The sequence below is a fragment of the Thalia democratica genome, chromosome 3 (assembly GCF_965202585.1).
Source record: "Thalia democratica chromosome 3, ktThaDemo2.hap1.1, whole genome shotgun sequence".
In the NCBI taxonomy this organism is placed as follows: domain Eukaryota; kingdom Metazoa; phylum Chordata; class Thaliacea; order Salpida; family Salpidae; genus Thalia; species Thalia democratica.
Window position 1 is genome coordinate 51,564,965 of NC_139167.1, and position 12,718 is coordinate 51,577,682.

At 25.2% G+C, this 12,718-nt stretch overlaps 1 protein-coding gene across 1 annotated transcript; it reads right to left on the reverse strand.

The window, feature by feature from the left end:
* Positions 1–1,636: 1,636 nt before the first annotated feature.
* On the reverse strand, positions 1,637–9,361 carry LOC145831409 (centrosomal protein of 41 kDa-like). The gene is made up of 11 exons (XM_082938663.1): positions 9,281–9,361; positions 8,640–8,703; positions 8,430–8,477; positions 6,846–6,907; positions 6,619–6,664; positions 5,783–5,873; positions 5,342–5,502; positions 4,215–4,282; positions 3,546–3,660; positions 2,886–3,122; positions 1,637–2,504 (listed from the first exon to the last, which is right to left on the reverse strand). Exons 1-11 carry the CDS (start codon positions 9,317–9,319, stop codon positions 2,413–2,415), a joined length of 1,023 nt encoding a protein of 340 aa, XP_082794789.1. The 5' UTR covers positions 9,320–9,361; the 3' UTR covers positions 1,637–2,412.
* Positions 9,362–12,718: the final 3,357 nt, after the last annotated feature.

Below are 12,718 nucleotides of genomic sequence, written 5' to 3' on the forward strand. Positions count from 1 at the left end.
GAACAATATTATGTTTAGTTAAAATAGTTTTATATATAACTTTCAACATCTTTTACCAAAAATTTTCAATTAAGCTAAAACTAAACTATCAAAATAGATAAACTTCTACAACTGTAGTTAAATGTTAGTTCAGTGTATTTATAAATACTTCATATTAAACTGATAAACAGTATTTTGCTTAAATCTGATACTTTATTGATTAACATCATTTTAGAGCAAAAGTATTAAAAAAGTAGAACATATACTAGAGGCGTCACGCTAAAATTCCTTAAATTAAATTTTTGAACAAAATGTTTTTTGTTTTACTTTTTAAAATTACTAAGCGCAATTGTGTATTTTGTTGTATAGTTAATGGTCAATAAGGCTTCAATATTTAAGTAATTTACAACATAATTTAAAAAGTAGACCAATAGCTTTGTATTTTAATTTAAAAAGCAAGGATTTATGCATTTTTTCAGTAATAGTATAATTATAAAATATATAAGACTTTTTGTCCACTCTCTGTATAGAAAAACAGTTTTACTTCAATTTTAAATAAAAAGTGAATTTTTAATAATATAGTTCACCTAATCTACAAACTTTTAATTATTAGTCAAAAGTTATATCGAATAATCCAGTCTATCCAATAGTTTTATTTTATTATCTAACCTGAATGAAAACTTGTCAGTGCAGTTAGTATTTCAATACACTTTTTAAATTATTTAATAAACTTTAACAATAATTACCAATTTGTAAACTTAAATTATACATTTCACTTTAAAAACTTTGAATCTTTTATAAATCTATGCTTTTACTAGTGCCCAATGACAAAAATTTAAATTGCAGGTTTTATTGACAAAAATTTAAAAGAAAATTTTACTTATTTTAATTATAAAAATATAGAAAAACTATTTAATTAGTAGTTCTTGTTGACAAGCTTTGCTAATAAATAAACTTTAATATTCATAAACTTCTGAAAAATAATTTTACTATGTAAACTAGTGATAGGTTTTGTTAGGGGTATGCAACGTACAAAGGTGATAATAACCGCCCACCGATGTATACAAATTATAAGTGGTATTCGGCCTGCGAAAGGTAAAACTTCAACCCGCGGGCATGTAAATCTGGCCCATTTTAACAAATTTAAAACTTACACTCTATATTCTTGATTTTGAACTGAAGAGCAAAAAGTAAAAATATTTTACGTATAATCAACTGGAGGTTTAAAACTTACACTAGATAGAGTAAAAATAATTCTTATACAATCAGTATTTTGTGAAAATGAATTGGATAATTGAGTAACTTTCTTAAACTAAATGAAAAAAAGTGCTCATGCCCACCAAAGAAATTTGTTTTCCATATCTGGCCGACCAGTTGAATTGTTGTCCACTTTTAATTTAAACTAGTAAGAAAGCCACGGGAAAAAAAGAAAGATGTCAGTAGAAACAAGATGAGTGTAATAATTGTATTCATTATCGTGTTTACCTTTTTTTAAAGAAAAACTTTTGAATGAACTATATCACTTTATTTCAACACACGATTAAATTAAACATGTACTAAAAATTGTTTAATTTATTAAAGTAAAGCTTAAAGACAGCTTTGTTATACATAAATCTTTAAAATTTCAGAACAAGTAAAAAACTTTGAATTAGTGTTTTCGTTAATAAATATTTTTTTGAGAAAGCTGTTTACAATGTTAATGAAACTCAAATCCATCATAAAGTATACATAAGGACTTTTAAAGCTAAAAGTTTAATTATATTTGTAAACTAAACTGTTTAGAATAGTCATACATCGAGTTACTGAATTAGTAAAATACAAACATGGTTTAAATATTAAAAATAAAACAAAAAAGTTTAACTAATCTACAACACACCTTTTAACGTGTCCATTGACAAATTGAATTGCTTTTTGGCAAAAATTTATTTCATGTTTATATCAACTTCTTGACTTTGATTTGACACATTGACTACTTGGTAAAAGTTAAACCACTTACAATACTGTATAAGTTGTTTAGAAATATTAGAGTAAAAGCATATTAGACTCTAGCTTTCTAATACGACTAAATTAAACAAAAAACAAGTAGCACAGTAAGAAAGGCAAATAAGTTTATAAACAATACAAAATGATTAAAAATAAAATAAAACTCTCAAACTTTGGTCATTACTTAAAAAGTGCTATAAAACTTTGACTGCTAAAAGTGTTTCAACATCATAAGTAAAGTAGATGTTAGTTATAAATATTACATTAAAAAAAAATTCGACAAAAGACACTAAAAACGCAAACGAATATTTTATCCGAAATGTTAGTATCAAAAACTTATATGACATGAAAATGTAATCTTAAAGATGTTAAGCTCATACGACGTCTCGAAAAGGCTTTCTGTTTAAAAAACAAACAAAACTATTTTTTAAATAATAGATCATAAAACCACTATCTCCACGCCTTCCTGCTCATTCTGCTGGAAGCCGATGATATTTTGCTGACAGCCGAGTTCCTGGTCATTGATCTTCTGCTCAGCCGACCTTTTTATTAATTATTTATTTTTGAATTCAGCTGATACAAAGAGAAACTTGAATAGCTCTAATTGTTATGAATGTTTACTACTAAATAGAAGGTAAGGTTTAACGAGTTTGTTTGAACAAAACAAATTACAAACATTTTAAGACTGCAATTGTTTCGAAGCCAAATTAAAAAAAAGATTCTTTTAGGTTAATAGTATCTCAACTAAGCAAAACGTTTAAGCTATTTATTAGGAAACTTTAAACACTGAAAAGTAAATATAATACATTCTAATGATAAAAAACTTTTGACTTTTTATAAAACAAACTTGCAGATAAATATAATATGTTTGAATATTTAAAAAGCATAAATTTTCAAATATTATAAGAAAAAATTATCCATACTTGCAGAATCTTGCGGGACGAGGCACTCGTTCAGGTGATGTGAAATTTTATCCAAATCCTCGCCGCTGAACCGCTTCTTATTTTTGTCTGACGTCACAACCACCTGATCACGTGACTTGAATTTCTCCGTCACGCTCGAGTGCTTTCCGGTTGTCTTGACGACGCTGGGCCGGCACTGAGGGGGGAAGGAGCCTGTTACCAACCCTTCAGGAATCTTCATTGCGAGGACTTTCAGACCTGGTGTCAGGTAAATTTAAAATTTATGGTAAAACTAATTTGAAAAGCGTTTAAATGGTAAGTTTGGTATTTTAAGTTTGTGTATAGACCGTTTGTATGTATTACAACTTCGAACAAAATATTTTTTATTAGAGTTGACAGTTAAATTTATATAGCTAGTGTTTAATATTATAACTATTAAACATTTTGATAACAGAACTACCGTTTAAAAATTAACAAGAATTTTACCACTTAATAATTTTAATACAAAAAAATTGAGAACAAAATGCATTAACTATTAATACTGACCTAAATGTTCAACATTTTAAATACAAATTAGACAAAAAAAATAACTGAAAAAAGCTTTTGCAAACAAACGGAGCAGTTTCTGACGAAATCTAAAAAAAATTTCTTCAGTTAATATATGAAAACATTGCCACTAACCACCAGAAAGTACGAATATATTATCAAATCCTCTTTGAACCATTGTAGTTGCTGCACTCACCACAGTACGCTCGTCCTCATCGTATAGTATTATTATCTTGCCTAATTTGTTTTTCTGTTCAGTTTAGTACGACTTTATTTCTCTAAAAACTAATAACAAAAATAAGCTTCACAGGCTTACATTGAATTATCATAAGCCCGAATGTTTACTTATATTTTGGTGCAGACTTATGAAAACTTAAAGGGTTGTAAATTGTACAATCTTAAAAGACTGCCGTAGAAAATAATTGAACAACTTTAAAAAAATTAAAAACATACATGTTTTATGCCTAAAGTATAAGATAAATTAATTACATTAAAGTGAACAGGATTTGATACTTTAAGTAAACTTTAAACGAAATTTTATATTTCTACATAATTTAAATTTAACATTGAAAACTTTCAAGTTACAGTTTGACTTAAAGTTTCTTTGCTATAACTATTATTAAAATACCGATATTTTCATTATATATTAAAAAAAAAATGAAATGAAAATAGCGGTACTAAACCATAATTACAAATATCAAAATCTATTAATTATAACTTTACATAACTTAATGATAAACTTAACTAATTTTTAGTTTTAATTTAGTTTTTTTTTACATAATAGACTAATCAATTAAAGCTAACGTGATCAAGTATTTCTTTATTGAAACAGTTCATGGTCCGAGACAGCATTGCAACAGGGAAATTTTTTGCTGAAAATAAAATAGCTGAATTACTCTTAAATAACTTACTTTTTATATTACAACCCTTTTCTGACATTACGAATACAAACATGAACACAAATGTTAAAATATTCTTTGAAATTTTTTCTTTAGCTAATGTACCAACCTTTTTTTTTAGATTTTACTCAATCAAAACTACCTACAACAACTAAAATTATGATTACTAAAATAACAATCTAAGTACTTTACCTATATTTTCATTAAAACAAGTATTTTATTAATATACTGTTATTATTTTATTTAAAAATAAGTTTAAAAGAAAAACTTTAAACTATAAAAAGTTCATAGTAAATTATCTACTAAAACAAAACAAACTAAAAAAAAAAAAAATTGGTGAGTTGTTTTCTTTGAAATTTCAGGTTATATCTGATACAAACTACAAAAATATTAACTATTTACAAACAACCTTAATCAGACAACCATCAAAGTTTTAGATGCGTATAATTACTTACATCACCAAAACTCAGTTCGTGAAATATTCTTAAAGAAATATCACGTAAAATTTTTGAAACATTTTTGACGAAAAATAAAGTTGGAGTTAAACACAAAATAAAAGGTGTCAAACAAATAATCACGGCTGTAACAGCTGTCAGAATTAATTCCAGCAAAAGTAAAAAGTAGTGAAAGCGGTTAGAATTCAAAAGGTTTTGTACAAACAACAACGGTCGCGGACAATATGCTTAAGAACACTGCTTAAGTGCGACGTTTGAGATATTGTTTGTTTTGAGAATTGTTTTATAATATTTGTACTACTTGTGTTATTGTTTATTTACACTGATGCCATGACTAAAAAATACAACTTTACTTTCCAAATGTAATTGAAAATTATTTAAAGAGTTATTAATATATTAAAGAGTTTAAAAAACAGCAACAAAATTAAGTTAAGTGTTTCTAAGCCCCTTAATGAAACTTTTAAAAACTAAGGATAAACACAACAAGTAAACAAAAACTAATACTTTTCATTCTGAATAACATGTATAGTAGTTACTGTATTCATCTAACTTTTACCATAAAAATATCAAAGTAAACCTCCAATAATGTGGCAAGCATCGAACTCGTCCTGGTCCCTAATGTCCAGCATCAGGTACGGACAGTCCTCGTAGTACCTCGACAAGTGTGGGACTGGTGCTGGTGGCGGTTTCGGCTTCATGTCGTCGTGGACGTCCACTTCTCCCATACCCCTGATCACGCTGTGACGTCATTATTACATTAGTCAGTCCGTTTTGATGGTTGTACAAATTTAAAAAACTTACAAACTGAAACCAACAAGGTAATTTTAAATTTTTTAATAAAATTAAACAGCCAAAAGAACTTTTCTTATAATTTACAAATTTAATTTAAAATCAACTAACTTTTTATGGTTTTTTTACTTTTAAAAACTAAAAGTATTTTATTAACTGATAGATGCTTTAAACCGAAATCACTCAAGTTTAAAACCGAAGAAAATTTATTTTGAGTTGAATTAAAAACCTTTGTAACGAGTATTTGGAGATAGTGCTTTGTGTTTCATCAGGAATGCTGCATGCCTTGTCTTCATCCACACTATCGTTTGTACGAGGTGCTACAGTTTATTTTACAATTTACGTTACTGCAAATTAGTGAAACTTTTTAATTTTGTATTTTAATAGTTATAGATCTTACTTTACTCTATCTAAAAAATATTTGGTATTGCAATGTACACATTGAATGATGTTTTTATAGTTAAACAGTAGATCATTTAAAGAAAAATTATGATAAATAACTATTAAAAAAATTATTCAAAAAAGTACAGAACTGAGTCTTACGGTAATATGAGTAACGAGTTTCAAAAGGTCAAAATAAAAAAACAACATATTTTATATATGCTTTCGTTGTATGTGTGAATTAATAAACATTTGATAAAACTTAGTTAAATCAATTCAAAAATAATGAGAAACAGGTATATTTGAAATAGTAGTACCTAAAAATCTAAATTCAACTGAAGAATGAAGTTTCAATATTAGATTACAAAATAACAACAAAAGTCTAATTTTTGAGTACAAATTAATAAAAAAAAACTCAGTACAAATTAAAACAAAAACAATTAAAAGTCAGCACAAACAATACCAACAGAATTTAATACTTTTATTAAAAATTTTTTTATTTTATAAGGTATTTTTTAATAAAAAAAGTCACAAGCACCTCACTAATAGCATTGTTATAAATTTAGTAATAATTTAAAAAACTATAAAAAAAACTGGTCAAGATAAATTAGATAAAGTAACAAAAACATTTAAACAACTTATCTTATAACTAAAGTATTAAAATATTAAAGAAAATTTACTTACTAAAATCAGTATCTTCTTCTAGAGATATATTAGCAACTTGTAGTACCTGTAAAATAAGATTCAATAAAAAATTACATCAGAAACTGAAAATCTTGACAAACATATATCTAATGCTATTAAACTTATACTTAAAGCAAAAAAAATTGCAAACTTTAAACTATACTTAACTATGTATTTTTTTTAATAGTCACATAAAATATCGAAAACAGAGTGTAATTGAAACATACCAGTTGAGCTAAAGTTGTGACTTTCATTCGTTTAAAAAGTTCATTTTTTCTACTTTGTGAGTCTGAAACAAGCTATATTGTTTACATCAGAAAATAGCCTAATATTAGTGCAAACTATTTATTTTAACAATATTAGTTAAACTCAAATTTAATTGAACAATTCAATATAAAAACAAAATTGGTTTGTGAATGGGTTTTACTAACGGATTACTGTATACATTTCAACAATGATACAGAAATATGCAGATAACACTTATAAGAAAGTTTCTAATAGTAGCATTTATATTAAATATATCTTAACAATAAATGCAATATAGCTTTTTGAATGTACTTTTTAACTAATGGTGTGACAAAAAGTATTAAATACAAACAAAGATTTATTTTGAATCAATTATATGCAGCAAAAATTTTAACCTTAACTTAGTTAAAGTTAGCTTTGAAGAAGGTTTTAGCAACTTGTTTTGTTCAATGCAGTGCTAAAAATAAGTTGCTATATACAAAATAACCTTCTATAAGAACGCACGGCTTTAGTATTAAAATTTTTTTAAACTAAACACATGATTTTTACGAAACTAAAACGATCATAGCTGCTTTTAATATTGAGTCTTCACTAGCTTTGGTACTGTACTTTAAATTTTATTAATAAGCTTAAGTTTAGTTATTTAGTGCAAGTTAATACTAATGTACCATTCTTAATTCGTAAAGTTAAAAAAATGATGTTTGTTAGTTAACAATGTATTTAACACTAAACTTATTTTAGGGACACTTGTTTAAATGTAAGACTTTACAATGTTATGCTATCACAGGAAAAAATTAAATACGTATGTTAAAGAAAAATATATCTGAAAAGTTAAAATTTTGTTTTGTCAATTTTAATTTTAGGTAAAAATTAGAAATAAGTTAAGCACTTAAAACATTTTACGGCTTTAAAATAATCATAAATTGCTTAGAAAACGAATAAAATAACAAACTAAATAAAATACTTTATGTTTTTTTCGCAATGGATCCTTAAACAAAATTAGAAATTAATTAAAATTTAAGCAACGAAAAATTACAATAATTAATTCTTTTTATTTGTTGTGTAAGTTTTTTATAAAAAATCTTTTTTTTTTTGATGTGTTTTGTTGAAACTATTATCTTTTAAAACATTTTGAAATTGATCTTATAACACTTTCCTAATTAACAAAAGTATTTGATATTTGATATATTATGTAAGTTCAATCAAAAAATAAAAACAAATTTAGTGTGGTTTATTTTATACTGATTTTAATTAGTTGATGAAAGTTGTTTTTTAAGTTTATGATAAAGCAATGGAAAATGCATTATAAGCTGAGAACTTAAAATAAATAATCTTATCTAAACAGTACCTACCATCCAGGTAAATTCAAATTCAGATAAAGAATCAGTATTAATATTTCAAACTCAGTTTTAGCATAAAAAATTAACATAAAATGAACATTTAAAGGATTAATTAAGCATAAAAAAAGTATTTAATAAGTAAAAAAAAATAACATTGTTATTTAAGAAAGTTAATCGATTTTATACTTGCATAAGGATGTCTAATTAATAAACTAAAGTTCTTACTTAGTTGCATTTCTTCAATTTTCTTGGCGTATCTTGTGATGCTGTTTCCTGTTAAAGTATGTGTTTATTTATTTTTAAGAACTTATAAAGGTTAATAACTAAACAGGTTTAATAAATAAAAGTACCTAAAAAGTTACTACTTTAAAACTATACTTTTTGTTTAAAAACAATTTTAAAAGTTATCATTTTTTAGAATAAAAATGCATTCACCTGTATTAACTCTTGCAGATATGGAATTATACCTTCCATTTTTAGGAACTTTTCTTTCAAGCAACTAAAAAATAATTGGGTTAAACTTTTTATTCTTTTGTTAATACAACATTTTGTAAATAATGTTTTTATAGAAACACAATTCAAATATGGTAAAAATTTAATGCAGGGGTGGCAAACTGCAGCCTGCGGTTCGAAGTGAAAAGTAAAAAATGTCTTAAGTAAAATTTACTGGGAGTTCGACACTTACACTAACTGAAACTACAACTGCCGCCAGCTAATATTTTGATTTTTGAAATTTGGCCTGCAACAAACAAATGCCTGACAACCCCTTATTAAAAGAAAATTATAAACTTAAAAAGTACACTTTAGAACCGCAAATATTTAAAGATAAATTAAACAATAGGCTTAAATTATATTTATCTTCAAATTAAATAAGTTTCACAATATTACAACTATTTGTTCTTTTTATATGAATTTAAAACTTTTAAAATACAAAAAGTACTCTAAAAGACAGCTATGGATTTTATTACTTAATTTTATTAACTCTAGAAACTTTTTTTTAGTTTGTGACCACATACTAATTTAACAGCTATTGAAATTATAAAATATAAAATAAAATAATTTATAACATAACTCACTTTAGAGTCTCCTATGACAGTTGAGTTTCTACCATGCATTATAGAAATTTATAGTATTTTAAATATACAGTTTGCTAAACTAAAAAAAGTTGTTAGTAGTAATTTAAACAAAAACTTTAAAAACATTTCATTTTAAAAATTTTAATGAAATTTATTTTTTGTACAAACTTTAATAAACTACAGAATAATTTTATCATTAACATTTTATAGAAAGATAATAAAACAAAAAAAAAGTATATAAGGTGACTAAAAAGCGTTCAACATCAACTCACTGATTCAACCAAACTCGCAACATTTACAAAAAAAAATAAGTTGATAGAAATATGGGTGATAAACTTTTTTTCAAATATATTCTTTTTTTAGTAGCTCTAAATTAAATCCCTCTAAAAATGTATCTTAAAACCTATTATATTAAAAAATTATAAAAATAATGACTTTTCAACAGTTTGACAAATTAATAAATGGCATAATATTCGAAATATAAAAGTTATGCTTTTTAAAGCATAAATAACATGTTTTATATGTAAACTAAAAACACTATTGTAAATTTTAATTCTTTGCTTTATATTGAGTTTAGTTGGTTTTTTGTTATGTGTAATTATTTAATAAATAAAAGGCACATTGTGATTTTATAAATTTTATATAAGAAAAATTGTACTCTATTTTTTGAATATTCAAACAAAACCTTTTATTTAAAAGTGATCCCTAAAATATATAAATTAATGAACAAATCAAATGCACTTAAGCTTTAGTAGAAGCTATGGTTTTTGAAAATAACAATACTAAAACTATTTAATTCTACCAGGGAGACTAACAAACTGTCGAGTATAGTTGTCTAACATGTTAAACAGAACATGTATCTAAAACAGAAAAATGTTCTATCTAATTGCATTGTAAACAAATACTATATCTTAAGTATCAAAGCCAATTAATGTATTTTATTCTGCACCTCTACAGGTTACATGACAATTCAGGTTTGGATAATACAAATACCTCAATTCATATTCTTAAAAAATATATATATTTAGAAAAATATTATTAATATATACAAGCCATTTTGTCATTTTTGAAAATTTCGAAATTTACTAAAAACAACTACTTCTTAAAATTCACTTTTTTATCCATATCTCCAGAAATATTTAAAGTTTTGCAAAAAAGAATAAAAGGCTTAGAGATGTTAATAAGTCCTACACACGTATTTTTCTTTTTTAAATATATATTAATTTTTGAGTTGTGGCCCTTTAACCTTTTTTTAATTTGATTTGTTGGAACTTGAGTAGTTGTACCTCAAGCATTGTGTCCATCAAACACTAAACAAGATATGAAAACATCAAAATGTTTTAGCTGAAGACATAATAAAAAACATATTTTCAAAAAACAAGTATAATGATTTTGTAAAAACTTAAAATATACAAAGCAGAATTCTTCTTTAAAAACAGTTACACTAACTATATTTAAGCTTTAAATGTTATAATCAGTGTTAAATTTAATCACTAAAATTACAACTTGAGTTAACAATCGGCTCTTCTACACCAAGCCTAAAAAATACAGAGCTAGATAAAGTAGAATCATCTGGGTTTTCAAGCAATTTTTTTGTTCTTTTTTCTATATCTTCCATAATATATGACATGTTTTCAGTTTTATTTAAAAATGATTTTGAAAGTTTTTCTTCATTCAACGACTCATTTGTAATAAAATTATCATATTCAGGGGTAAAATAAGTACTTGATTTATTTTTAACTTTTTTATCTTCCATTAAACTAACTAAATCTTTCTCACCTTCTACATAATTTCTTTTTTTGAATTGTTCATAGACAAAACTTGGTTCAGGTTTAATTTTAACAGCCTTATCATAGTTTTTATTCACATCATAAAAACTAGGTTCTACTGGTTCACCTGATTGCAAATTACCTGAAAGCAAGTCATAAACACTTAAGTCATTGTTTAGAATACCATCATTTGATTCCTTAACAAAACATTTTGAAGAGTATATTTGACCACAATCACTTTTAATGCTGTTTGACGACTTTATATTTTCAATACTAGAAGTTTCTACTCTCTCTGCCGAATCACAGCAATTTATAATTGACCAAGCAATTTCAAATGACTTTTGTTTTTCGTAATCTTTGATATACTCGTTTAGTCTTTGTGAGGCTGACTTATGAAATGTTAGCTTAGAAGCTTCTTTTGAATTTTCATTACTCATCAGATCTCATATATAATATTTTTAAAACCTAACACAAAATTTAAAAAACAAGATTTAATCAAAAGTCCAAACAGCAATAATCAGTTTTACGATACAACAAGAATCTATCTAGTTACAAATAACCATATACAGTGCTTATTCACTTATCTGGACTTCACTTATTCGAATAGTTTTGGTCAGAAGAAAATTTAAAAAATTTACAAAGTTAAACACTAATATTTTTGTATGTTACAAATATTTAAGCTTATCATTGGTGTCAGTCAAAAGCTATGCTAGAAAAAGTATTACAACTTATTAAATTCCGTGATCTTTCTGCTGAAAAACGTGAAAAACTATAAAAATAAACTATTCTTTCTTATTTTAGTTAAACTTCCAATAAAAACTAGTTGTTAGGAGTGATATGTTTCCATTAAATTGACTTAAAACTTAGTCAATTTTTTTTTCTTTATGTCTGCTTTCCTTTGTTTAAAAGGTTTTTTTTATTCATTAAGAAAGATAGGTTTACATTATAATTTGTTTTAAAGATAAATTTGATTTTTATTTTCTCTTAAATAAAAAATAATCATTTTTTAAGACTAATAGTTAGAGCAGAAGAAACTACAAATAATGAGTTTTACTTGCTTGACCCTCCAAAAACGTATATCGTTGCAGAGTGCTAGTAAATTTGATGTTTTTATACCTTAAAAAAATAAATTAATTAACCTAAAATTAAGCTTCTATTATTTATCATTTTATTATATATTACTTGTATTACTATGTATTTGTTTTTTTCCATAACACTTTTATTATGCATTGCATTATATGCAGCAGTTATATTATTACATGAAAAATTGATTTTTTGTACTTATCTAGAACTTTGGTTATCCAGACATGTTTACAGAAAAATCTTACCAAACGTGTCCAGATAAGTGAATAAGCACTGTACAGTGCTTTCTTGCTAATCTTGCCATGTTGGGCAAGCTTTTTTTTAATTATAGACAGATTAGTTTTTGGGATTATTAGAACAAAACATTATTTTTCTCTTAAAACTATATCTTTTATATATGCCAGTGCTTCTGAAATGGGGTTTCGCGGTACCCTAGGGTTCCGTGACTACTCTCAGGGGTTCCGCGAAGCCTTTCGAAATTTAAAAAAGAAATTTGAAAGAAAGAAAAAACATAAATCATAAAACTTCAAAAAATATGGAACACATAAAATGGAAAACATATATAATTATAGCATTCATTGATCTG